The sequence below is a fragment of the Pezoporus wallicus genome, unplaced genomic scaffold, assembly GCF_028554395.1.
Source record: "Pezoporus wallicus isolate ANWC-B61680 ecotype Strahan unplaced genomic scaffold, APGP_CSIRO_Pwel_v1 contig_161, whole genome shotgun sequence".
Lineage (NCBI taxonomy): Eukaryota > Metazoa > Chordata > Aves > Psittaciformes > Psittacidae > Pezoporus > Pezoporus wallicus.
In genome coordinates this window covers 5,791,249-5,817,731 of record NW_026642654.1, presented here as the reverse complement: position 1 = coordinate 5,817,731, position 26,483 = coordinate 5,791,249, and the positions used below count along the sequence as shown (strand labels likewise).

At 47.6% G+C, this 26,483-nt stretch overlaps 2 protein-coding genes across 2 annotated transcripts in view; one reads left to right on the top strand and one right to left on the bottom strand.

The window, feature by feature from the left end:
• Window positions 1-5,106, top strand: part of KLF11 (KLF transcription factor 11) — a 202,492-nt gene extending 197,386 nt beyond the window's left edge. Inside the window, exons 4-5 of the mRNA XM_057431907.1 lie at window positions 1,633-2,623; window positions 4,616-5,106. Of these exons, the coding sequence (XP_057287890.1) occupies window positions 1,633-2,623; window positions 4,616-4,920 (1,296 nt within the window). The 3' untranslated portion in view covers window positions 4,921-5,106. The remainder of the gene's footprint in view (window positions 1-1,632; window positions 2,624-4,615) is intronic.
• Window positions 5,107-12,790: 7,684 nt separating this feature from the next.
• Window positions 12,791-26,218, bottom strand: CYS1 (cystin 1). Its single transcript, XM_057431909.1, has 3 exons — window positions 25,769-26,218; window positions 18,527-18,579; window positions 12,791-14,175 (listed from the first exon to the last, which is right to left on the bottom strand). The coding sequence occupies exons 1-3, from the start codon at window positions 26,012-26,014 to the stop codon at window positions 14,070-14,072; spliced, it is 405 nt and encodes a 134-aa protein (XP_057287892.1). The 5' UTR covers window positions 26,015-26,218; the 3' UTR covers window positions 12,791-14,069.
• Window positions 26,219-26,483: the final 265 nt, after the last annotated feature.

The window sequence follows — 26,483 nt, the reverse complement described above, 5'->3', positions numbered from 1 at the left end:
TAGTTCATGCAGTTGCCCTTGGACCTGTCCGGACCCAGCCAGGTGTAAAAAATGTGCTGTACACTGCAGCTGGGGAGAACGGTCCTACCTGGAGCCTCTGGCAGAAAGCTGCAGGGGGGACTTGAGGTCGACCCCTCGGCTTTTGGAGTCGGGGATACAGAGGATCTGAGGCCAGCTATACCTCAACTGAGAAAGAGATACTGGCAGCTTATGGAGGGGTTTGAGCTGCTTCGGAAGTGATTGGCACTGAAGGATTGGCACAGCTCTCCTGGCACCCTGGTTGCCCGTGCTGGGAAAGTACAATGGCCTGTTAAAAACTGCACTGAGAGCAGTGGATGGTGGGACTTTCAAACATAGGGATACACATTTAACAAAAGCCACCTGGTTCGTCAGCATGAGGGTATCTGCCACCAGGACTGGCCCAGCCCAGTTAGAACTTGTACTTTATCCCCCTCTACAGTATGTAAATGTGGTGCACATAACAAGACAGTCTGGGTTATTCCCACTTCAGGCAAAGGCAAACCCCTTTATGGACCTGGGTGTACTTGGTGGGTAATGCAGAAGGATGGGGAATTCTGGCATGTATCTCGAGGGGATTTGATCTGGTGAAAATGAACTAAACTGTATGATGCTAATTGCTATATAATACTGTATATTATCATTTCTGTGGTGGCTGTGTGCCATATCAAGGCTACTGCAGTAAAAATCGCCTAGATTAATGAATGATTTGATGAAACTGGACAAGTGCAGTGGTGGTGGAATCAGAACTGGCTTCAGCATGCAGCAGTCCAACACCACACAGCATCTGTTCTGCCCTGAAGGGCTGTTGTGACAGATGGAGCCCAAAGTCATGGGCTAAATGAACTCAGCAGATATTTTAGAGGGATGGTCCAAAGACTAAGGGAATGATGTTCGTGTGTCTATATCGAAAGATAAGATGCATTGAAGTGTGGGATCTGGCGTGACTTAAATGGGATGGAATAAGGGGTGGATACTATCCTGGCTTTGGCCGGGATAGAGTTAATTTTCTTCCTAGTAGCTGGTGCAGTACTGTGTTTTGGATTTAGTCTGAGAGCAGTGTTGATAACACATGGATGGTTTAGTTGTTGCTCAGTAGCGTTTACCCTAATTCAAGGACTTTTCAGTTTCCCATGCTCTGCCAGTGAGGAGAAGAAGCCAGGAGGCAGCACAGCAAGGACACCTTACCCAAACTAGCCAAAGGGGTATTCCATACCACAGTATGTCATGCCCGTGCAGTGTGTAAACTGAGGGAGTTACCCGGAAGAGGCTGATCACTGCTCAGGTTGGGCTGGGCATCAGTCAGTGGTGAGCAATTGTATTGTGCATCACTTGTTGTTTGTGGGGTTTTATTACTTTATTTCTTTTTGTTATTTCAATTATATTATTATTATTTGTTTTTTTTAAATTCAATTATTAAACTGTTCTTATTTCAACCCATGGGTTTTACCTTCTTCCAGCTCTACTCCCCATCCCCTGGGGAGGTAAGGGGAAGCCATAGTGAGAAAGTGGTACTCAGTTGCCAACTAGGTTAAACCATGACAGTATGCTTTAAGCAGTTTGTCCTGGAGATGGGATGTAATTTAATGTATAATGGTGTTTTCTTTCTTGCAGTGCATGACCCCTCCACACAGCCCTGACTTTGTTGAGATATCGGCTGCTACACTCCTCTCCTCACAAGTCACTTACTCCAAACCAAGGACTGTCATGGCAAATACAGCTGCCTGCTCAGTAACATCAGTGACTGGTGCCTCTCCCATAACCAAGCCATCTGTTACCAACATGTCTCCATGCAGCCAGAAGCCAGTGATACCTGAATCCTTTGCACCTCAGCCCTGCAGGGCCATGGCAACAAGTGTCATACGTCACACAGGAGATAGCTCTGCTTACCATCACATTCCTGCTGTGCAAGAAAAAACAAAGGTAACTTCAGGCTACAGTACTTCCAGAGACTGGTGTGGAGTGGATGACCAAAAACATTCCAGACTGCCACAGGACCCGTGTGCTGCCGATAATTTAGTTAACAAAACCTCTCCGGTACATCAGCCTTATGCACAGGACTCCAGTGATATTGTGACCAATAAAGGACAGCTACCAGTCCGGCCTCTTTCGCCACAGACCCACTTGCTGCAGAATTGTGAGAATGACTTGCAAAAAAGAGTTACCCCAGTGCCATCTGCCCCTGTTTCAAGCCCCCAAGTTCTCTGTCAAATGATCCCTTTAAATGGACAAAGCAGTATGATCAATGCCTATGTCAAACCTTCAACTCCAACAGTCTCAACTCCCATGAAACCTATTTTACCGCAGACAGCCCCTCTCTCTCAGCCTGTACTCATGGGACCTTCTGTGCCTCAGGGGACCGTCATGTTGGTTCTCCCGCAGACTGCTGTCACACCGACACCACAGTGCCCACAAACAGTAATGACTGTTGGGAACACCAAGTTACTGCCCCTTGCACCTGCTCCCGTATTCATTGCTTCTGGTCAAAGCTGCACTCCCCAGGTGGACTTTTCTAGGCGGAGGAATTATGTTTGCAACTTCCCTGGGTGCAAGAAAACCTATTTCAAAAGTTCCCACCTCAAAGCCCACCTTCGCACCCACACTGGTGCGTACAACAGGGCGAGGCCTTTGTCACTCTGGCACTGGCTTGCATTGGGGTGCTGAAATGCATGGGGTTTTAGGGGATGGGTGGGAAAGGGGTGAGGCAGGTGATGGTGAAACTTCTCTCAGAGAAGGGAGGAATGTTCATTCTTCATGGGCAAGCAAAACAAGACAGACTTTGTTCTGAGACCTCAGCTGACCCCATACTTCTAGTTGAATTTCACATGCTTCAGTTGGAGCAAAGCTTTGCCGTCTGCGTGTGTGTTTAGAGTGGAATCCTGTCATCTGGACTAGATGGAAATCAATTGTGCAGTCCTTTTTTGGGGGGGTGGGGGGGGTTGGGCATGGAGAGGTCTGCTGTAAGCAAACCATAGTATGGATGCTTGGTCTTAATTCTTGGCATGAGGAGAATAAGAGAAATTTGGAAACTACTCATTTTTCCAGAGCTTTGTTTAGGCTAAATGGGAAAACACTGAGATTTTGGGCTGCTGTGTTAGGAAGTAGAGCTGGTACAGGAATGTAGCAGTTTATTCAGTTACAGAAAGGGAATTTTAAAGATAAATGAAAATTAGTTGTAATTAATACGAGCTGATTTGCTCCATGAAATCTGATCAGTGTGGAGACAGTATACATGTGGTTTACTTATCATTTTTCTGGGTTCAAGATCCTGTTAAAACTAACTTTGAGTTCTCGGGGACTATTTTTGATGTTGAGGGATAGGCATAGTTAAGAAATTGGTACAGAATAGCTCATTCAAAAGTCTGTTTAATTTTGGTTTTCCTTGTTGTTCCCCCCCTTACCCTTCCTTGCCCCACAGACACTGTGGTTTATAGGGTGTCAGCTTCTGTGGCAGGATTTTCATTAGGTTGGCAGCTTGTCTTTACAGTTCCTTTGGGGAAAGTGCTTAAGCCTTATATGAAGCTGATAATCCTTGTAAACCAGAGCTCAGAGGTGGAATGATGTTTCTGCTTCTAGCTTGAAAGTAAGTGCTGCAGGCTGCTGAATTAACCTGGCACTACAGGGTAAACATAGACTAGCAAAAGTGTCTCACGTACTGCTGATGATCCATGGGAAAGGTGTGTGTATCCTTGTATTGTTATTAAGACTAGGACATTGGTGGGAAGTGAAGCATTCTGAGCCCTTGCTAGCTAGTCCATATTACAGAAACGGGAGGCAGAGTAGTTCATCTTTCTTTTCCTTGAGCACTGAGAAGCTAGGTGATACCAAATACAAAAAACACAGAACTTACTCTCAATATCTGAAATAAGAGCAGCACTTCTGTGGGGTTTCCTTTCTGCTGGACACTTGTGTCCTGCTCCAAAGTGTTATCATAAATATGCGTCATGTGGTAGATGCTTATCTTGAGCCTTATGTGAGGGTTGTAGTCAGTAGATTGTGTTGTTTAGGGTAGGTCAGTTGCCCAGGATGAGCAGAAGCTGATGTGAACAGCCTTTCTGCTTGCTGTCATTCCTGGGTGTGCAGAATTCCCCTAGCTGTCTGTTGGGAATTGCAGGACAGGCTTTTCCTCAGTAGTACTTGCTGGGGTAGTATATTTGTGTGTAGGACTGGATCACTGGAGCAGCAGGACTTGGGAGGCTTGACTCCAGGCTTACCATTTGCCTTCAGTTTTTGGTGGTGACATGCACCAGCTGTACAGCTGTGGTGACATAGGAATTGGGTAGAGAGTTGCTTCTATTTCAGTCATTGGGTAAGGTACCTTTATGAAGAATCCTCTTCTTTAAACTGGGATAACTGAAAAGAAGAAAAAAAAAAAGGCTTGATTAAAGAACATTTAAAGTGACATGAGGGAGTACATAGAAGTGATACCTACAATTTTTGTCCAAAACACAACTTGAGCTTAAGCTAATATTGACTACACACATGAACAGCTCTGTGGAATTCATTGGGTTTTGCAAGGCAGGCTTTAAGTTAGTTCTTTGATAAAACTGTAACACAGCTTTTCAAAAGTAAATTATGTTTCTTTTATGCCCTGCAGGAGAAAAGCCTTTCAACTGCAGCTGGGAAGGCTGTGACAAGAAGTTTGCCCGCTCAGATGAACTGTCACGCCACCGCAGAACTCACACAGGAGAGAAGAAGTTTGCTTGTCCCGTGTGTGAGCGTCGCTTCATGCGCAGCGATCACTTGACAAAGCATACCCGCCGCCATGTGACCACAAAGAAGATCCCCAGCTGGCAGACAGAGGTTGGCAAACTCAGCAGGATTGCCACAGCAGAGAAACCAAAAAGCAGCAGTGCTCTGAGTATGCTTGTCCCCATGCCATCATCTGTCTGTCAGGGCTAGTGTGAAGGGAGCACCTTCTCCACAAATTGCCTGAAGATCAGGAAGAGCTCTGGTGGATAGAGCAGAACTGACAATAGCTTTTTTCTGCTGTGTTTGTGCATACTTTAGTTTCCTTCAGTTTAGGTCCTCTGTTAATAATGCTATGTGAGAAATCTATCATATATTTTGTCCTTCCTTCCCTATTTTTTTGTTGTTTGTTGGGGGTTTTTTTCCAGTACTTGGGCAAATGCAATCACCAGCGCTTCAGGAAAGCAGAACTCTTTGGAAATGATTTTGGCAATAGGTTAAAGAAGTCACTTGTAGTGCTTGCTGTTAATATTTTGATGGACAGTAAAACAGGGTGATTTTTAATTTTTATACTAGTATTTTCTATACCAAATATATTTTGTATTTATTCATTTTTGGTCTTGATATACAGGCAGATTTCTTGACCTGCATTAGTAGGGGTGTGCAGGATGAGACCTAGAGTTTTGGAAACTTTTTTTTTTCAGTAAATCAAAAGAATTGCATTCAGAACATTTTGTAAACAGAATATTTGATAACTCACAGTGATTGGGATTTTCACACTTGCAGATCCTTATCCTGTGATGGGCTGGTGCTGTTACACCCTCCTGTCACAGGTGATATTGGAGGTTTGAGATTGAAGTGCGACAGCATTTTAAAACAAGACAAACCAGAATGACTTCCAGAGGACAAGTGGTGAAATCCTCAACATTTTATAAATTCCTACCTTTTGCAAGTGGATGCTGTTGTGATGTTTGGTAGAAGCTTGACATACTGGGCATTCCTGAGTCCACACTCCAGCGGAGCGAAGTTTGGAGGAGCTGTGCTGCTCTGATGGAGCTAGAAGCACAAACACTGTTTAGAAACTTTGACACTAAGAATTATGCTTTACTTTCAGTCCTACTAAACCAGCATGTCAAAGTCTACTGGAAGGTGCGAAAATGGCAAGATAACACGGGGATAATTGGCTGGGTCTCTGTTTATATATTTTTTTTTGCATACAAGAGAAATAGAAAATTAAGAATTTTTATGTATTGTGGATGCTTGTGCACCTTATAGGAAATTGTTCAAGGCTTTCACGTACTTGCATCAAAGCACCAGAGAAAGTACTAACCGTGTCTTAAGAAACAGCCACCATGTCAACTTGACACTTTGCATGTGGCTTTCTACTTCTCCACAGTACTTTGTATGAAGTCACCCTTTTCTATTAAATGAGATATTTTCCCTGTTGAATGCATTTTCTTTACACCCAGTGTAAATATGGCTAAGATGTGGAATTGCTGGCTGCAGGAATGCTGTGTTTTAGTGGCATGGTATGAGTAATAAAACAAAATCCTATAGCACAACTGGACTGCTGGCTTTCCATGGTGTGGAAGAACGTGCAAGTGTAGTGTTGTAGCAGAGCTGATGGTAGAGCTCTTGTGCTCTGAAGCACCAGGTGCTGTTTTACTGGGAGACAGCTCACCCACTGAATGAAGTATTTCTGTAGTGCCTTCTGGACTCTTCTCCCTCCAGCCACTCCTGCACTGAAGCTTAGTTGCGTGCTGAGGACTTTTTTCCTGGTTGTGTAAAATGTGGATGACTAGGAGTGTGCTATCTCTTGCTTTGCTTTGTTGTTCTGAAATACCACTCTTATTTCCCAGTGTGGGCAAAGCACAGTTCTCATCTGTGTAAGTGCAGACTTCCTGATCTCAGCTAGCACTCCCCTGAAATGGGTGGAGACCTGTTTCAGTTGAAAGCAGAATATATCATTATTTTTTGTGGTTATATCTGTAGTTTATAGGATCATATAGGCTGGTTTGGGTTGGAAGCAACATTAAAGCTCATACAGTTCCAACCCTCTGCCACTGGACCAGGTTGCTCCAAGCCCCATCAAGCCTGGCCTTGAACACTGCCAGGGATGGGGCAGCCACAACTTCTCTGGGCAACCTGTGCCAGTGCCTCACCACCCTCATAGTGAAGAATGATAATTTAACACTAGTGTTTGCACTGCACCATATTGGAGTATTGTGCTAAACATGCTGAAAGATTTTGTCTGACCTTTAAAATGCCCACACCTGTTCACTCAACATGTGCTGTACTCCCACTCACCGCAGCGTTGCGTGCTGGTGAGTGTGAGCACACTGTGGCTGAAACTTCTCTGCTGGTAACCTGGGTGCTTGTGTAGTGTTGCTGCTCTCTGTCGATTCCCAGTTTTCCAAGTTCATGTGGTGAAGAAAGAGACATTGCTGCTCTTTTTCCTTCAGAAGACCCTTAGAACAAGAAGTTTCACTTTTGGATGCCATTATTTTAGCATGCTCATAACCAAGGGAAGAGTGTCCTGTCTCAATCCAGTGGCCAACGTACTTAATTTCATTTTACAGACTAACCACTTAAGGTGTTCCCCTGAGCAAAACAGTTTGGAAGCCTTGTGTCACAATTCAGTAATGTTAGCTTGTAGCATCCAGATGATGGGCTGGAGAATATGGAATATAAACCAGTGTGTCATGGATGTGTGTCACGATGTAGAAGAGCAACGGTTCCCTCTTTGTTAGTCTTTTGCATGCTCCTGTAATGTGTTTGTGCCTGGGACATCTCATGGATGTGCATGAATAGCTGAGCTGTGGTGTGGCTGTGTCTGTGCTGCTTGCCCTTCTTGTTCCTTCCTGCTACATAAGGGTTGTTTATGGATAAAGCATGGCTGGGATAGCTGCTCTTTTGCACTTTACTGCCTGAACTCTATTGTTCAGACTTATTTTAAAGAAATGGAATTATGGTTTTGTACTTATTTTTCACTTTTATTAAATAAAAAGTATGTATGTAATGAGACTGGGTTTAAATCATCAAAAAATTGCAGATTTTTAGGTTTCATACACATTCATTCCAGAACTATGTAAATCCTTCTGGATTAGGTTATATATCTAAACCAGTGGAAGACTTTGGGGCTTGCCAGTTCACTTACCTGTAAATGCAGGATGTTTTGGATTTTGTTGTAAATTGATCAGTGCTTATCCGTTTATAATTTTATACAATGCTTCTTGTGTATTTGGTGGATATATCTGCACCACTGCCAGGGCTGGGGGCTTTTGCATGCTGTCTGAGAACAAGACTCTTGGGGTCTGTAGCTCTGTTCTAGTACGGCCTCCAGAAGCTATCAGCAAAAGGTGCTGCTCTGTTGGTGTTGCAGGCTGTGCATGGCGTGACGCTGGAAATGAAGAAGAGATGAGAATTTGATTCAAGAGATGGCTGCATCAGCCCTGGTTCTTCTCTGGTGGGGAAGAGGCTCTGGCAGGCTGGGTATCACCTCCAGGTCTTGTCTGGCAAAGAGGTGTCCAGCTGTGGTGGCAGCAGCAGCTACTACTTTACATTTTTTAGGCATCTCTGCTGTTTTTTTCCCTCAGACCTGTTCCCAGGCTTCAGCAATGTTTATTTCCGGCGAGGTCATGTTTTAATGGAAGAGAAGGGAAGGAGACGGTGTAATGAATGACACCAGCTTTCTGTCACAGCCTTTCACTGCAAGGTGATGGTCTCTGTAGTCAGAGCCCTCAGAGTGCAAACTGGGAGAGGTGGCTCAAGGCTTTGTCCGCAGAAGACATCATTCTTCAAGGGTGTGGAAGATGAAAAGAGAAAATCCCATGGATGGTCCTGCTTGCCCCTCAGGAGAAAGGAGGTCTTTCCTGTGGGATTGATACTCTGCAGAGCAGCACAAACTCTTCAGCCCATGGGCTCTGTGGGTTTCCATAATGCTTTTGTGTCCCAGGGGAAGTTGTCCTACTTGTCTGTTCTGACTGTTTTCCCAGGAAGATTTTTCTGAGCCCCAAGTCATATCCTGAACAATATCTGTATTTTTTTTGCCAAATTTTATATTATCTGCCTTGCTTTGCTTATGCAAGACATGACAATGGATTTCACAGTTCTGTGCTCATCTTTCTGCTTTTCCTTAGAACCATACTGTGGTCTGAGCTGTTACACACAGCTGCACTCAGGACACATCCTGATGAGGCTGGAGACTGGAACAGCTTCATCCTGTGAGAGAAAAGAGTTCACATGCAAGGAAGCCTTCCTATGTGCTGACACAAGTATTGTGTGGGCAAAAGTCCTGTCTTGAAGGGCTGTCCATGAAAACTAATAATTTTCTATGGAAAAATGGATGTGTACTCAAATGTGTCCATTGGGTTTAGTGCTATGGTTTGCAGTTAGGCCAGCATTGCTTTCCTGTGTGTGGTTAGGCAGCCAAACCTTCGGCTAGGTGGCAGCTTGCCTTGTTTTGCTCACAAACTGATGAGCACTGATCCACTTGCAGTTTGGGTACTGGAAGCATGAAACCATCCTGAGACTTTAGCGCTCGCTGGGCAGAGGTGACCCATGCTGCTGGGTGGCTGCACAACCTGTGTACTCCTATGGCTTAGGCTGCAGCTCTGGCTAACTCCCCATTTCCAGGTGTGAAAGCTGTGCTCAGTATCCTGTGAATGATGAAGGCAGCACTTCCTCCGTCATCTCTTGTGAGCTGAATCCTGCCCTAGGGTTGCATCTGACTTGAGTTCATCTTCAATCCTCTAACCAGTTTTGAAGTTTTAATCTGTGAGCCCATCCGCCTGTTTATCTTCCATTCGTGTCTGACAAGGCAGCTTGAGGCAGGCATTTTATGGCCATGAGAAGGCAGACTTCCTCCATGCATGCAGGAAGAGTAAATCATGACTCAAAACCTGGCATCCTACAGGCTAAGGAAAAAAGCAAGACAGTTCAGGAGGAAGCTGCAAAGCCTCAGCCACGTCTGCTCCCAGTCCATGCAGTCTGTGGAATTGCCTTCCCTGCAGCAAGTATGTTGGCACTGAGGCATTTTCTTTCCAGATTGTTTTCATCATGTAAAATGCAACCTTCCTTGTTTTCTGCTTCAGTTCTTCAGTGCAGGAGCAACAGTGGCTTTTACATCCTAATGTGTGCAAAAGGTCATGGGCACATCTTACACATGCAAAAAACCTAAGGAAGCTGTAGTATATCCTTTCCTGGGAGAGTTTCCTAGATAGAAAGAATACCTTAGGTTTAGTTTTCTCACTTGTAGTGTGTCTTGAGTTCAGAGTGATTTCTGTTATCATTGTCCAGAGGAACCCACTTCACCCTGTGCAAATAATTGCCATGTTCCTTGTTCAGAGTGGGGCAAAAAAAAAGCTTGTAGTGGCTGTGGTCTGTGCCAGGCAGCTGGTGTTCCACCTCCCCTGCCAAGTGCAGTGGGAGCTCCCCCACGCTGCTCGTGTGGCACAGCTCCAGGACTGCACCTCATCCAGGGTGCTGGCTCCATTTCAGCTTCTGTGTGTATGAGTAGTCTGGCTGAAAGCTTGCTGGGGTTTGATCCTTCAGGAAGAGCATCCCTGGGATGGTGGGGCTGCCACCCTCCTTTCCACTCTGTTGTGAAGACAAGTTCTTTGTTCTCCTCTATCCTCCTAATATCGTGGAGGCAAGCAAATGACAGCAGTGCTGGACATGATGCATCAGGGAACTGGTTGCTCAGCACTTGGAGGTTTGGGCAATGGGATGCTGGTAGATACACGCTTAATGGGGGCATCTTCACTTCCACTGGGCAAAAGGACTGGCGTTCAGGGTCCCAGAAACAGAGATGGGCTACAAAGACCACCTGTCCTGAGGATCTGTGGTTATCTGACCGGCTGCTCTTCATCTTACTCTCCAGTCATCTCACCCAAGCACAGGTCGAGTCACAGCTTTGTTTTCTCCACTTCAGTCTACCTACAGCTCCAAGTAAAAGACAACTCACTCCCTAAAACAGCTCTATCACTGATCTGTTTCCTTAGCTGCTCTTCGGGAAAGAGTTCTGCCCATTTATCGGGCTACTGAAAAGGCAGAGCTCTGCAAAAAGCAGCAGTGCTGTCAGAAAGGCATCTACAAACAAATGGAAAAAAAGGATTCAAAGCACTTGTTAGCACCTGAAACCCCAGAACTGAGTGGAATCAAGAGTCTGAGTAAGTGTGTAAACTGGTTCTGTAGCTCAGGTTCATTGGTTTTGTTTTAAGGTCGCCTAATTTAAGAGATTTCTTCAGTGCTTTCACCACCAGAACATTTCAGCTGGCATCTTGTTGCATGGCCAGGTAAGAAACCTCTTGAGCTAGTTGGAAGTCACTAAGCGCAAGTGGCAGTGTCTCTTATCCACGAAAGAGTCATTTCTCATGATTAGCTGAAAAAATTACTCTCTTCAGTCTTCTCAGCAACTGCAGTTTTGTCTCACTTAAAAAATAACAGTGTGTAGCATTTGTCTTTGTTAGATGAATAATGTAGTGATCTGCTTAATATGCATTGCCTTTTGCTGCTTTATTAATGGGGATTAATAGCACTAGCTCAAAACCTGTGGTCAGCTACCCCGTCTTACGATGCATGTACTGGACAGGAGAGTAAAAACATACAGTTTCTAAAACGATGAATGGGAAACTCCAGAACCTTACTTAATTCCAGCAAAACTTTTAGAAGCAGGAAGTACTGGCAAGCCAAGTAAGTCTTTTGTCTTGCAAGTGGCTGTGAACTGATGATGGTTATAGAGGAATACAATTAAAAGAAAACAAACTTTCCAATAATACGCTGCTTGAGACGTGGCAAAGTGATCTCCATAGTGCAAATGTCCTTCAGTTCATGAAGTTCCTGTTGAAATGAGTTGTGGGCTCAAGTACTGCTTTGATATGATTATTTACCTGTAAATGCTCATCTTACTTTCCCTGAGCAAAGGATGGATCAGAAGTAGGGTTACACTGACATCAGGTAGTTAAACGGTGTGATGGTGCCTTCCTAGGCGTCATTTCATGTCACAGAGAAAGCCTGAAAGGTCATGGCACAGTTTGAGGCCCCTCCTTCCATCCCAAAACTTCCTTCTCCCACCTTTTCCCTGGTGCAGTGACTGTTCCAGCTGCATCTCTCCCTTGTGGACCTTCCTATGCTCCTGCAGCTCTTCCTGTTTTCTTGGTGATACTGAAGAAGTTACCTGTGAAACCCACTGCACCTTTATTCCAGGTGCAGAAATGTACTCATCCCTTGGCTATTTGATAAGCTAATTTTGTGAAGAAGCTTAGTGGTTTGCTGTGTTCCCTCCAGAAAGATTTCTTGCAACCTAATGATAATATGTTCAGTTTAGATAGATATTTTCCTTTTTCTTTTACTCGTCACTGCCAAAAGCTAATGTGCTACCATTCAAAACTGGATTTTCTTCAGGAGGGTTGGAGAAACCTTGCTCCAGAGGACCCACCCGACTTACCCAAGCTATTCAAGGACATTTGCTCTCTACTCTGGCTACCTGAAAATCATAGAATGGTTTGGGTTGGAAGAGACCTTAAGGATTATCTGGTTCTAATCCCCCTGCCATGGGCAGTGACACCTTCCACTAGACTAGGTTGCTCCAAGCCCCGTCCAACCTGGCCTTGAACACTGCCAGGGATGGGGCAGCCACAGCTTCTCTGGGCAACCTGTGCCAGTGTCTCACTACCTGCACAGCAAAGAACTTTTCCTTATGTCCAACCTAAGCCTATCATCTTTCAGTTTAAAACCATTACCCCTTGTCCTACCTTGACTGGCATGCTGGGAGCTCTTGTCTCCAAGCCTGCATAGTTTTGCGGGAGGTTGGCTCCCTGTCTGCTGCCCACCTCCACTGGCTGCCTGGCAGTTCCTGACCTCTCAGGCAGAGTGCAGTGGCCAGACACACTGAAGGCTGCTGCAGGAAAGACACCAGGGGCATAAATACGTGTGTCAGGGGTGTGAGCTAGCGTCTGCCTCACATCGTCCCTCCTGCCAACCTCCAAGAGTGTGTTTTGCTCGGCCTCTGCAGGTACCATAAGATGAGTCACCACATAATAAAGCCTTTTTCAAAACAACATTTGATGCCTTCATTGAGGACTACATGAGCACAGATGCATTTTTTTCTGTTTCACAGATACCAGAAATTACAAAGAAATTAAAATAAATCATCTTAAGATGTGTCCAGCTGTTTCCTCTTGCATTTACGTGGGCTATGTGAAGATTTCATCTGATGTCTTTTATACTTCAGCTAAAGACAGAAATAAAGTATTTTTCTACTTCTGATAATAGGCAGCTACTCATAATATGTTAAGATGCGGGTAAAATAAGAACAGAAGCCCTCAAATGCCAGGTTTCCCTGTCTGGGAGCACTGAAAATATGTTTTCCTTTGTAGAGCTGACTTTTGGTTTACTTTGCAGTCAGCTAATGGTAAAATGTAGTGATTATAATTCTAGGCTACCTACCAAGGACAGGAAATACACAGAACGGCTGGGAGTGGTAATTCTGAGAACTGATCACAAACAGCTTCTCTGCTATAGCATGCAAGTCCCTCTCGAAATGGATGATCACTCGCTACAGCAGGGCAGCACTGGTGATGTACCTCCTGCTTTGTCTGGAGAATCCACACCAAGGAGCCCAAGGTAGGACACTGATCCTGAGATCTCACCCCAAAGGGATTGTATAGATCCTATGCTACCAGATAGCTCCTAGGAGCCTCATTTCCCCACACAGTGGGATTTGAACTCTGGGATTACATTGCCTATGTACTCGATGGTGGGCTCACTCCCCTTTTCATCTTGCATCCCATACCAGGGACCACATTCAAAGAGACAGCGGCAGATTCAGACCTGGACTTGAAGCTTGCACGGTACAAGGAGTAAATTTGGCCCTTTGTAAGTGGTAGGAACATGAATTTCATGCAACACCCCCTTGAGACCTGAATCATATTGCTGCATTTATTATGCAGGAATCCTATTGCTACATTTCATTTCTGCTAAGACAAAACAAGATTTTCCTTCAAAGCACGATGTCTCAACACTTCTAGTATGACACTTCAGTTCTAGCACATCTTCATTTGGAAATACAGTTTAGAAATGAGCGTCTAAATACTGATTCGCAGATGAACTGGTTCCTCTTCCAGAAGCACTGCTCAGCAGCTGGTGAGGAACTTGATGCTCTCAGGCAGGGTTGGTCAGGAGGACTTTCTCCCCCCATGCTTCCCAAGCAGTAACACTGCCTCTCACGCTCCATCTCTCCTCGCCACCCTCCTCCTCTCCTGGGCCATCCCGCTGTGCGAGGAGCTGTTTTGTCAGTAGCAGTTTTGCTCCAGCTGGGCTTCCGGGAACAAGCTTGAAGTTCTCATGGCAAGGGGCTGGGTTCAGCGGCAGTACTCTCGCTCGATGCTTGCCATGAGCTCCTCCTCCGAGTAATCATAGGATATTGTGGACTGTCCTGCCGGCTTCTTGCTGTTCTCTTGTGGGCACCTGCCAGGGAAGGGAATGAGTTATTGGTGTTACGAGAGAGGAGCAAGTTCTGAAGATACAAGATGACCCTTACTTCATTTTTTATTTGTGAATGGAAAGATCAAGCTGCACGTGGCTTGCTGAGACATGGATACTCTGTCACGTCTAGTTCCCATACCCCCCATAGGCATGCCGCTCGCTGACATTTGCTATTGCTTGGCATCTATTTCAGTCTGAGTTCATTGCAGTACAGTGCTTACAAGGCTCCAGATCAAACTCCCAGAACCTTTTGGTGGGTTAGATCAGAGACCCAGCTAAAGGACTGTATAACCTTTGGGGTAGTTACTAATTTAAGGTTTTGTGCAGAAAGGGTTGGGGTTTTCTTTGTATCTGTAAGGGACTTGAGTTCCAACCAAAATATGAATGCAGCCACCTCAAAGTGCTCGTATGGCTTTTATTTTCACATTAGCACAACTCTCCCATGGTTGGGAAATGACGTACAATTCAAAGGGAATTGGTATGGGTTTTACTGGTGTCATCAGAGGTGGGCTATGTTGGGTACAAGGGAAATGTGTCCCCACCTGCATGAGGGAGAACACTGAAAAGTCCTCTGCAAACTCTGACCACTGTATCTCATGCTGCCAAGTCTGCTTGATCTTGCCCTCCAGGATTCAAGAGGAGACAGAGCTGACAGGTGAGTGGTCCTCCTTGACCTTATAGGGAACTGGGACGTGAGCAAGCCGTGCTGTCAGGCCAGGCATCTCTGGAAGCTGGGGCACGTGGCTCCATGAAATGGGGGTCATGCCGAGGTGCAGAGCTAAATGGAGACTTGAATTGGTAAACCCAAACAGTAAAATACCCTGCCATGCCACATCAACCGAGAATCATGGGCTTACTTTGTGACCATCCACTGATGGAGGACAAGTAAGCAAGAAAGGAGTGGTTTTGCATGGAAGTTGTTTGCCAAAGAGGAGAGATTTCCATATCTCTGCTGCCCCAAGCAGGCAAGTGAATGTAGAATCAGAACTGAAGAAAAGAACCCTGGGATGCTTTTCAAAGGAAACTCTGTCATTTACAGGAGGAGCTCTCAGAAACTGCTCTCCTTGGGTGAGGACCATCCACAGTGTTCCTCGAAGAGACAGCAGCCTGTCTCCTACAGCTATCACTGTGGAGCAAGCGGCAGCAATGCAACCCTTCCTCTGCTCTTATCTGTCGGGGTCAGAAAGGCTTCTGCCCAGCCCTGCTGCTCTGACCTAGCTGTGTTAATGCTATACCCTGGCATGACAGAAATAGTTAGATGTTTTCCTGGAGCCACCTGATGACCAGCTGGCATGGGAGCTGGGTCATGTGGGTGTCCTACTCCTCTGCACTGTGCCCCTGATAGCAAGTTCAACTGGCAGCGAGTAGGGTTTTGCAAGTGGGCTCTTCTGCTTATTGCTTTTATCCATTTTCCTTCTTCTCATGGCTGCAGGCAATCTGGTTTCCACTGCAGTAAAAAAGAACTGGGAAGAAAGCCACAGGTCCAAGAGCCTGAACCGAACACCAGCAGATACAAAGCAAGAATTAGGGAAAGGAAATGCAGAACTCTGACTTCAACATGTGATTTATTGATTTAAACTCCACACTCTGACAGTCCCTGAACTACTTTTATATTATGTGATGAATTAGAGACAGAGTTCTTGGCAGCTTGCTTGTAGGCCCACAGAAGGGTCATTGTTTCTCTTAGCAGTTACATATTTTCCCACTGTTAATTATTCTTGATGCTGTGGCTTGCATGGTGACCTCCAAGCATGGGAGAAAATCTCCAGGTAAAACTGGAACTCATTGAAACATAGATGCGTTTTTAAAAAGACAAAAGCAAAGTCCACCTACCACGCACATTCCAGAACTGAAAGTAATAGAGAAGGCTGTGAGCAAAGCAAAAACAAGTTGTTGTTCATGTTCTTTCTATTTTTATGGCAAAGTTCTGTATCATCTAATATGGAAAAACTGATAAAAATTAAAGAATGGGAGGTTCAGTCTGGATAAAAGGAGAAACTTCTGTACCCTGAGGACAGCCAGCAGAGGAACAGGCTGTGGTTGCACAGGCTGCATCCTTGGAGTCTTTCAAGACCTGATGGACAAAGCCTGGAGCGCTCTGCTTTGACCTCACAGCTGATCCAGCCTAGAGCAGGAGACTGGACCGGAGACCTCCTGATGCCCTCATGACCTGAACCCTGATCTCAAAGGTACGTTGGTGCAGCTGGTTCTGGGATTAAGTGAGAGGCTGTCACAGGGAAATCCTGAGCACAGGATGTGGTCAGGACAGGAGCAGATGCACCACAACCTTGCTCCTGCCTTGCTGCGGCAGGAGGGGAGGCTCCTTGCTGCTCCCATCAACACACAGCCAGGGCTGCAGGTCAGGGCTGAGGATGGGAAGGTCCAGGGTTAATCATTAAAATGCCTTGTGCAATACCTTGCAGCTGGAAAACGGGTCAAAACAATGCACTGGTAACACTGCCAGTGACATGAGCCTTGGCAGCAATTATAGGGTCATTACAGTGTTCCCGGGTTCTGCCATCCCACCCATGGACTACCAGATGATAGAGAATTCTCAAAATTACTGTGGGGGGAAGGAGAGGTAACACGGCACAATCAGAATACACCAGTGTGCTCCCATGCACATCAAAGGTATTTGCTAGCCTGGTTTAGGTGCTTACATGGTGTCATGCTGGCATGTTTACAGTACAGGAGGTGCACACCTACAGCATCTGCCTCATGTGACTGCTCCCTTGGCAGACAGCATTAGGTCTCCACGTCTAGTTTTAATTCTCCTTGACTGACATTTATTTCTTCTTTAACTGGCTTCACAGGAATGTCTTCAGTCAGCAGCTCCACTAAGACGAGGTTGATTTTTGCTGCTTGTAACGTGAGTGCTTACCTAGAATAATTCCAGCCACAGAAATGTGAAGGGTGAGACTCCTACACCCATTAACTGCTGTTTCTGGGCTTGACTTGATCTGATTTCTTCAAAATATGGTTTTGGACAATTTCCAAAAAAGTGTTTGTGTGCAGTTCTTGCGAGCAGAAATTGCAGCCCTGGTTATCACGGGCAGTACAGGCACTTCACACATGGGGCTTCGCAGTGGGTATAAAGTGAATGATATCTAAATGAAAATCAGCTCCTGCTCTGTCATCCCAGGTTAGAAACCTGCTTCTGCTGTCTCAAGTCCTCCCTTTTGCGTGTTAGAGAGGGAGGGAGAAGGAAAGCCTTGTCAGGGGTGAGGGGCCAGCAGGAGCCTGGGACTGGGAAGCATGATGGGGACTGTGGCAGGGCTGGCTGTGCACCCCCAGAGGGGGCTGCTCAGTTGCCATCGCGGTCCAAAGCCCATTGAGGATGCTGGAGAGCCCAAGAGAGTCCCCACGAGAGTGTCCGTATGAGCCCCTCCGTTGAGAAAGCCGAGGGGAGAGGTGTTTTCCAAGTGCTCCTGAATCAAGCAGCCTTGCCAATGAACTCCCTGCTAGCTGGGAGGGAGACGACAGGGGAACATGGTGCCCGGGCTCTTGAGTCACATCCACCAGCACTGCTCAGCATTAGTAGGTCACACAGCCCGGCAGCCAGGATCTGCAGATCAGTCTGCTCCCGAGTGCTGAGGGAGCAGAGGGCTGGGTCACAGTCAGAGCTTAACCTCACGAGAGTCGCTCTTCACCATGAGGAGATGGTATTTTAAGATATTTTTTCAAGCCTTTTTTGTTTCATTTAGGTTTCTTCAACATGTGTGGCAAACTGATCCCATTGCTCTTGGTGCAGGCAGACTCAGAGGCACAGCTTTCACTTGTGAAAGAGTTCAGGTTTCTTTTGTCACCTAGTGCAGTAGATCCCCACCATTACCCTGTCCCTGAGCGATACTCATGTCTCTAACTGTAACATGTGTTACAGGAGTGCCCCAGGAGTTTTCTTTATGATTCCTGGGTAGCAAAGAGATGTTACTCTCCTTTTCTACATGCTGCAGAGCCCACACATGGCCTGTGAATGAACCAGGGCCTGATCTACTCCTTGAAGCAATTCTCCCTAGCTTCCTTCCCTAGTTTTTCCAAGTTCCATCAAGGTGCCTCTCTGGCATGCAGACATCCTAAATTCTGCATTGCTCATGACAAGAAATGAATCTCTACACTATACTTGAGCTGGAGCCTGGATCTTTTCAGGCAGCATAGCTCCTGGATTTTCTTTTTAATTAGTAAATAGGTAGAGGACAGGATATTTAGGCCTATAACCCATTCCCACCTCCCTCTTGCACAGTAGAAGGCATGCAGGAATAGCTTTCCCCTTTATGCTCCCTTTGCTCCAGCTGCTTTCCTCCCCAAAGTTATAATGAAAGCACAGGGTACTCACTGATGGTCAGCATTGTTGTTCTCTGGGCTCATAGGGCTTCTGGTTGACAAAGCCTGCAAAGGAAGCAAAGTCATGTATTTCAGTTACAACACTGTGAAGTTGAGGGAGGTGATCCTGCCCCTTTACTCTGCTCCGGTGAGACCCCACCTGCAGTACTGCATCCAGTTCTGGGACCCTCAGTACAGGAAAGACATGGACCTGTAGGAGAGGGTCCAGAGGAAGCTACAAAAATGATCAGAGGGATAGAGCACCTCTCTTTGAGGAAAGGCTGAGAGGGTTGGGGCTATTGACAGGGGGGTTGAACTGAATGATCTTCAAAGGTCCCTTCCAACCCACACTATTATTTACTTCTATGAAACCTATCTCTGCCTATACTGGGCTATATCTGCCCTGGTTTAAACCCCCAAACAGCCTCTGTGATGAAAATACAGGTGCAAGAGAGTGTCCTCTACTAACTACCACTCTGCTAGCTCTCATTCACCATTTAGGGCAGCTGGGTGGTCGCAGGCTACAGAATCAAATCACTGAACATTAACTCATTAAACCTCCCAGTTATCACTGTTTCCCCCCCCAGCTGACAGGGAGCACTATGGAAATACCTGCTAAGGAAGGTAGTTAAAGCAGTAAGGACCCAGTTCTTCTCACCTGACAAAGCCATTTCCCTGAAATGATCCATCTGGAGTGAAACATCCACCTTCCCTATGCTGCCCACAGGTTTCCAGTAGGACAGCAGAGGGGCAACCAAAGCCAAACCTAACAGCATGTAAAATGGGACATTGTGTCTGCCTGAGCCCCCACCTGGACCAGTAATAAAATGACCCCTGCAGCCAGATGCTACTGAGAAGAACATGACTTTCATTGTTTCCAACTTCCTCTCTGTACTATGGGAGACTTGTAATGTCTTTTGGTACCTGTCAAAAGGCATTCTACTTCCTTTCAGAAGGGGCCCTGCTCTTTGGCAATGCTTTGTTTTCTCTAGAAGAGCCTGAAGTGCTCAAGAAACAGCTCCTGGGTCCAAGAAGAGATGAGGCTATGTGAGAAAGCTGATGACGAGGGAACAGAGCTCCTGCCTGGTTATTTAGCATCATTTACTGGCTATCTCCCACAGGCAACAAGAGCAGGCAGTGGTGCCAGGAGGACACCACACTGTGTTCCAAGGGCTGACTTCTCCTGGGTGTGTGCTCCGCAATGCAGTCCCTCATCCTCATCATCACCATCACCCACTGAGCTCCTCCTGCCACCCCGGTTTCTTTCCACCAGGTGAAGAACATTATTAATCCTCAGCACCAAGGGGCACACAGTTCTCCAGGAGTGCTTTGATGATGCTCTTCCCGCAGCGAGAACCCAGCTTCCAACACTTCTGGCAAAGGATGGGTTTGGATCATTTTAGGGAGGGGTTTGAACTGTACAATAGGCTGCCTTTGCTTTCTTCCCTTGTGGCTGACTCCTCCATATTATGAGCTGTACGTGTGGTGTGGGTGGAAGACAGAATTAATTAGTCATCAGTACAGAGCAGCTCTGGGTAGCAGAATATGCTTCTCTGTGCAAAATCAGATCTCACCTTCTCCAAGGGATCTGTTAGCAGCAACACTTATTTCCCAAGAGAACCTGGCACTGGCAGAGGTGAATCTCTATTGACACAGAACCCGGTGCATGACATAAAACTGGTGATAAGTGAAACCAAAAGGCACCTCCAGCCTCTGCCCCTCCTTCACTGTCAGAGCCTCCACACTTTGGGAGCTGCTCCCAGCTCATCCAGGCACACGACGTGTGGCTCCGTGGTACTGCATGGTGCCGGGGAGCAGGCAGGATGTGGAGCTGTCACGGGCACTGAGGCACAATAAAGCTGACCCCACCCAGCCCGGGACTGCTGTGATGTGCGTGGTGCAAGGTCAGCATGTAATTAGTACCAGCCCTTCATGTGTGTTAATATGATGCACACGTCACGACACTTTAATATTATGGGTTCCTGTCCTACAGCTAAATAAGTAATTGCAGGCCTGCTTGGCCTGTGCCCTGCTAAGAGATAAATGAAGTCAGCTTCTCCTTTCTGCAGCTTGCAGTCATCTTTTTATTACTCATTCAGACCACAGCGTGTCTCCTTGTTTTCCACCCTGTTCCCAGTGTAGGCATCTTGTCCTGGGGTCTGTTGTGCTACAATGCCCCACACTGCCACCTCCTCCAAGTTGGAAGGCTTGGATATTAAGCTCACCCAGCACGTACTTGGGTTTAATTTGATGTAATGAGATGTGAGGGGGAAAGGTTTGTCAGCCATTGCACACAGAGTTCAGCCATTCTTTATGTTAGGGCAGAGGCTCCTGGGAGCAAGGCAGAGCAGAGAGCTGGAACCAGGGGCTATTTCTCTCTATTGCATGCATGAACCAGCACTCCCAGGGTGCACATTTGCGTTCCCTGCAACCCAGGGCAAGCTGCGGCTGGTGTTCCTTATAGTCCAGCCCTTCCCCATCACCTCCTTCCCCTGTCAGCTCTAGCATCTGCAGGTGAGCTGGGTGAGAAGACCTGGCCCTGGGACCCACAGGGCAATGTGCAGCAAATGCACCATCACAGGCCCTGAGCTGCCCCCCCAGCTGTGTTGAAACCAGTCAACCATAATCTCAACTGTTAAAATCACATTGTCTCCAAAACTAGGTGGCCAAATTCAAATGCCTTTTGGGGATGGTCCCTGAGCCATGCCCAAGTGTTGTTTAGGAGCCTGCATGTTAATCTTGGCCAAAACCATGCCAGCTTAGTGGGGCAGACCATTGTGATCCAATGCCAGGCAGCTGCTATGGTACAGTTTACCAGTACAGATATAGCCCTGAGACACAGACATAGACCCTGAGACCCAGGAGAGCCTAGAGAGTGACAGAGCCACCTATAACATCCTCATGAGAGCAGTGTGGTCCCCAGAAGTGCTGGTCCCCTGGGCTGTGATTTCATAGCACAGATGTAAGCCAGCGCCTCCTTCCTGCCTCCACATTCCCTTCACAAACACCCCGTGAACTGGAGCAGGGGACTGGTCTGAGCTGAAATAAAGGCGATGTCAGGCAGAGCATGTGGCAGAAGCAGTCTGCACGGAGCTGCAGAAGGCTGAGCTGATACAGCAGAAGGGCAGCACCCTCCAGCGACGCCAACAAACGATGTGGCTGGCTAAGACAGTCATCGCTGCCCAAAACAGCCTCTCACGGACCCGCAGCCGCGGGTACCAATGGCAAAACAATCCAGCTTATCTAACGTGTCAGTAGGTAGCAAACGGGATGTATAGCTCCAGCCTTGCTCTGGTCTGCAGCAACATCCTCTGGCCAGTGAAGGAATTAGGAACATAGGATGGACGGGAAGTGGGCAGGGACATGGGGAGTTCCCACGCTTCTTCTCTCCTGCCAACTAGACCACCAGCTCCCAGCTATGCTGCGCATGCCCTGTGCTTAGTTTCTGGACCAGGAATGGTTTCAGGGCGAAAGAGACCCGTGCTCTGCCAAGCGATGGGGAAAAAATACCTAGTCAGCAAGTTTCTGGATCCAGCTGCAGCACAGCTGTGCTGGGAGGGTGACGGTGGCTGAGGGGACAGCACAGCTCACTGCTTGCTGGGTGCTGAAGTTCCAGGTGCTTTTAAAAAGGCAAGGATCATAATATGAGAGAGAGGGAGAGCTTCTGCTCAGCAACCACCCAGGCATTAACTGCAGAACCAGAAATAATCTGACTTTGGGCTTTTGGTGTAGCTGCTTCCCTAGTCTGGATTTCAAGGAGTCCTGGATGTTCAGCTGGGAAAGACCTGAAGCACCCTGGCCAGTGGAAGTTGTGTTCCCTACACAACTGTAGGAGAACTACTTGACTTGGGGGCATTTTTGACCACTAATGCAAACGGGAAGAAAATGTTGAAATAATTTGCTAACAGCACTGAATCAGAAATATCAAATTTCTGCTTGAGAGCAGCACATTTTAATAGGAGTAGAAAAATAAACTTCGGTGAGTTCCTGTAAGAAACTATGGGCACAACATGAAATGTCCCCACAGGACCCTGCTATGTGTTCACAGCCACGAGATGATGCTGCACCAGATCAATCTGCAAAAGGAACAGTCATCTGGCTGAAAATATCACGCAAAGCTTTAAAGTCCTGGGTGTTTTGAAAGGATACAATAGTCCATCTAGAAATCAGTTAATACACCCGCTACCTGTGTTATTCTTGTGCTGCAGCTGGGGTGATAGGCTTACTGTAATCACACCCCATCTCCAGCCAAGAGGATTGGCGGTGCCATGGAAAAAGCTTTTCAAGCAAGGCCCTAGCATGTCTGCGTGACTCTTCCATTCCAGGAAACCAGTGGGGAAATACCTGAGGTTGCAGCCTTTCCCCTGCTTCCCACCAGGAGCTGCCATCCCACTCTGTGCTGCAGCAGCACCTGCAAAACCACAAATATTTTTTCTGTCTTGAACAAAGAAACAAGGAAGGAGCACATACAGCTGTCTGGAATTGAGGGCAATCCTGAAAACAGACGTTTGAAGCTGACAAGGAGGTACTGGGGTCTGCTCTGAGCTGGGTTCGGGTTCCCTATGAGGATTTGGTTCCCAGCCCACTGCTGCAACGTACTTTCACCCTTCTCACTTCCAGGCACTATTTAAATGCAAAAGAGGTAGCTCAAACCTTTAGATTCAGCCACATCCCTCTCCTCCAGCCCCTGCCACCTGGCCTGACTGCCCGTGGGTGCTGCCAGCTTGCTGCTGGATGACGCATTGCATCAGGGTTTCAGGTGTGAAGCATAGCGCTGATGCACATCACATGCAGGAGAAACCCAACCATGACAGCAGAGAGCTGAGTCCTGCCTGCAGGCACCCACTCTCTTCTGGCCAGTGCCAAACCTCTCCTCTCCTTCAATTGGCCACAGTCTGCTCCTCCATGGGCTATTTCTCACTGGACTTCTCTACTGCAGTATCCCTTGTTGCCTTTCCTCCTCCTCCCTCGTCTTTCCCCCATTAGCTTTGTTAAATCAACTCATCCCTTCTCTGAAATTTCTTTGCTCATGCTCCAGTCTGCACAGTTGAGCAGGGCAAAGCAACCCAGCTCTCACCACAAGACAGAAGTTACAAATGACTGCTCGAGAAGCTGGCAAGACTGAGAGAACCTGCCCTCAAAACTTCTAGCAAGGAACTAGTAATGCAGCAAAGCTGGTATCCCTTTCCAGAAACCGCCTCCGCCAGCCTCATGGGAAGGGTGGGACTGCAGTTTGCACAACAACCTGAACGACTAAACTGCATTCAGTAAACAACCAAAACTTGGTGCTGCAAACAGTTCCCTCCCTCCTCCTCTCAGGCTAGTGACTTTTTAGGCCTCGAGGAGTCAGAATGGTAAGCCCATGTCTGCTGTCTGTACCAAGGCCACGCCATGCTCAGGTAAAGAAAGTGCTACCAAGGAGAGCTTTAAGTTTTCCCCGCAAATATCTCAGATTTTCTTGTATGTCTGTTGTATCTCTGAAAAACATTGGCTTTGAAAAGCACTGGTAATTCTTTGCTGTCTTTCAGGCACCCTGTCTTGGTGAAACCAGAGATGTGAACTTCCTTCCCAGAGGTAGCAGCAGCAGCTGGATGAGCAGACACACAGGATGCTTGGTGTCACAGGCAGCATCACTGTGTGCTGCACCCAGCTGGCCACACTGAGTGACTGAGCCTCCACATGTCGGCTTCAGGCTGGATTTTGAACGCCCTCACAGTCGTCTCTGTGCTGCAGTGCTTGACAGCATTCCCATCCCAGGTTTGCATCCTGTGTGACCACAGCACGGGGTGGCTGAGGTGACTCTTTGGGTTCCTCACCATCATTTCTTCTGGAGGAGGAGGTCTGCGTAAGGGGCATAGTGATGCCCTCTACCCCATCCCAGGTGCCACATCTTTAATTCTTCAGCCTTTCTGGTTTGCTCCTTGTCATTAGCTCTCTAGAATTCACTGCCATGGGAATACTGCCTCTCTGACTGAGATGGGGGACAGCTCCATTGCCTTTTTGATATGTAATTACCCAGAATATACATCACTTCAGGTAGAGCTAAAATACTGCTTTATGCACAGAAAAAAATCACCTCTGATGTAATAATTATTTTTAAAGACGCAGCCATGATATTCACATGTGGAAACATGGGGAAATGGACACCACCAACCTCTATTTCCATAAGCAAAGGTAAAAGGGAGAAGTCAGGAGGACTGTTCATAAATGAGAGGCCCGCAGACAGAAGGTGGTGCTGGACTGAGCTCCTGTTCACACTGCAGGAGGGTTTGGAGTTAAAACAGCAAGGAAAAACACGACAATACAAGATGTCTGGTTTTGTTTTCCATTTCCAGATCTGACTTTCTTCGAGGCTTTTCTTTAAAACTCCTCAAAAAAAGCCTCCAAAAGGTTCTCATACTGAACCCTGCCAAGTTTCCTAATGGTAAAATTACTTTGTGTTAAAGTTACCCCATGGACACACAGTTCGGCAACGGAAATGATACAGTTCTGTAGAGCAAAACTGAGGCAGGCAAGGCAGAAAGTCCCTGGGTCCTAAATATTCATTCTATTTTTAAATCTATTACTTCAGTCTGACGACTGTTGTGCATTTGTGGAGAGCAGCATTTATCTAACAAACAACACACAACTTCCATAGCTAAGGAAAGATGACAGAAGCTGGTGATCTTTGGCCTTGTCACCAGATGATATAGATGCTGCTGTTATTTTTGGATAGGAAAAAAAAAAAAGAAAAGATAAATCTCGACCTCCTCAGGGGCAAATCCATTATTTGTTGAACCGAAAGAGATTGAAATGCTTTCTTAGGAAGAGCCAGACTGCAGCTGTAGCGGATTGGCAAACATTAAACGGCAGCTTTATGTTCATGTTTTTAAACTCCTGTTCACAAGCCCGACCCAGGGAGAAGCAGGAGCCGGCCTCCATAAAGCCGAGCTCTTTCCACAAGGGAGGAAAAGAAACTTTCAGTAGCACAGGGCAACCGGAGACCGAACGGAATCGCCTTTTTCGGGACCATGTTTCCCTCGCACCATGGGAATGATGCAGAGGAGAGAGAGTATGAGAAAAGAGCAGCCAGTGTGACCGGGAATACTTCGCTAGTGAAGGTAGAAAGAGTTCAGTGCCACTTCTGCCCGGAGGAAGCCGTGGCTGCAGTAGTTACCCTCGGCTGCGCCAGGGCTCCCCTGTCCAGCGGGAACCCCCAAGGGATGGGGGGTCCCGGCGTCCGGCCGGTCGCAGGGTCCCGGGCGCGGGCACTTACCGCCTGCGGCAGCAGGGCCCCCCCGCCGCCTCCCGCCGCCGCGTCCCCGCAGCTGCCGCCGTCCCGGAGCGGGGGGGTGCCGGAGGCGGCCGGGGCTCGGCGGCCGGGGGTGGGCAGCGCCGCCGCCTCCTCGCCCTCGGCCAGCGCCGTCTGCAGCGGCTCCCGGCGCTCCGGCGCCTTGCCCACGGGCACCGCCGCCCCCGCCGCCGCCGCCGCGCCCCGCCGCCGGCTGCTCCCGCTGCCCATGGCCGCCGCCGGTGCCGCAGCCCAGGGGCTGTGCCGGCGGGAAGCGCTGCCGGGCCCCGCCGCCTCCCCCGGCCGGGGAGGGCGCGGTTCTTGGCCGCTCCTCGGTTCCCAAAACCTTTGGGGGAGGGGGCAGAATCCCACCCAGAAGTGGCCCGGCGGCGGGGAGGGAGCCGGGACGCAGGGAGGGGTGCCCGAGTGTCTCTAACCACGCGCTCTGAGCACAGGGCGCCCGCGGGCTGCCTCCCTCCTCTTACCCTGCCAAAACCTCCGAAACCAGCCCATTATCTCAGGCATCCCGAGCCTCCCGTTCCTTACGTACACCTCCCGGCGGTGTCAGCTCCAGGGACCATGCAGCAGGAGCAGCAATCCTGAGCTGAATTCCAGGACACCTCACGCAGACAGGTCTTGCAGACCTTTGGAGAATAATGAACGCAGCCCAGAGGAGCTTGAACATGGGAGATTTAGGTTA

Excerpts from the sequence above, each read along its gene's own strand:
- CYS1 (XM_057431909.1), bottom strand. The coding sequence starts at position 26,014 with ATGGGCAGCGGGAGCAGCCGGCGGCGGGGCGCGGCGGCGGCGGCGGGG. Across the intron at positions 18,580-25,768 it reads GGGCCCTGCTGCCGCAGGCG|GCTTTGTCAACCAGAAGCCC; the intron begins GTAAGTGCCCGC and ends CTTCCTTTGCAG. Across the intron at positions 14,176-18,526 it reads AACAACAATGCTGACCATCA|GTGCCCACAAGAGAACAGCA; the intron begins GTGAGTACCCTG and ends CTTCCCTGGCAG.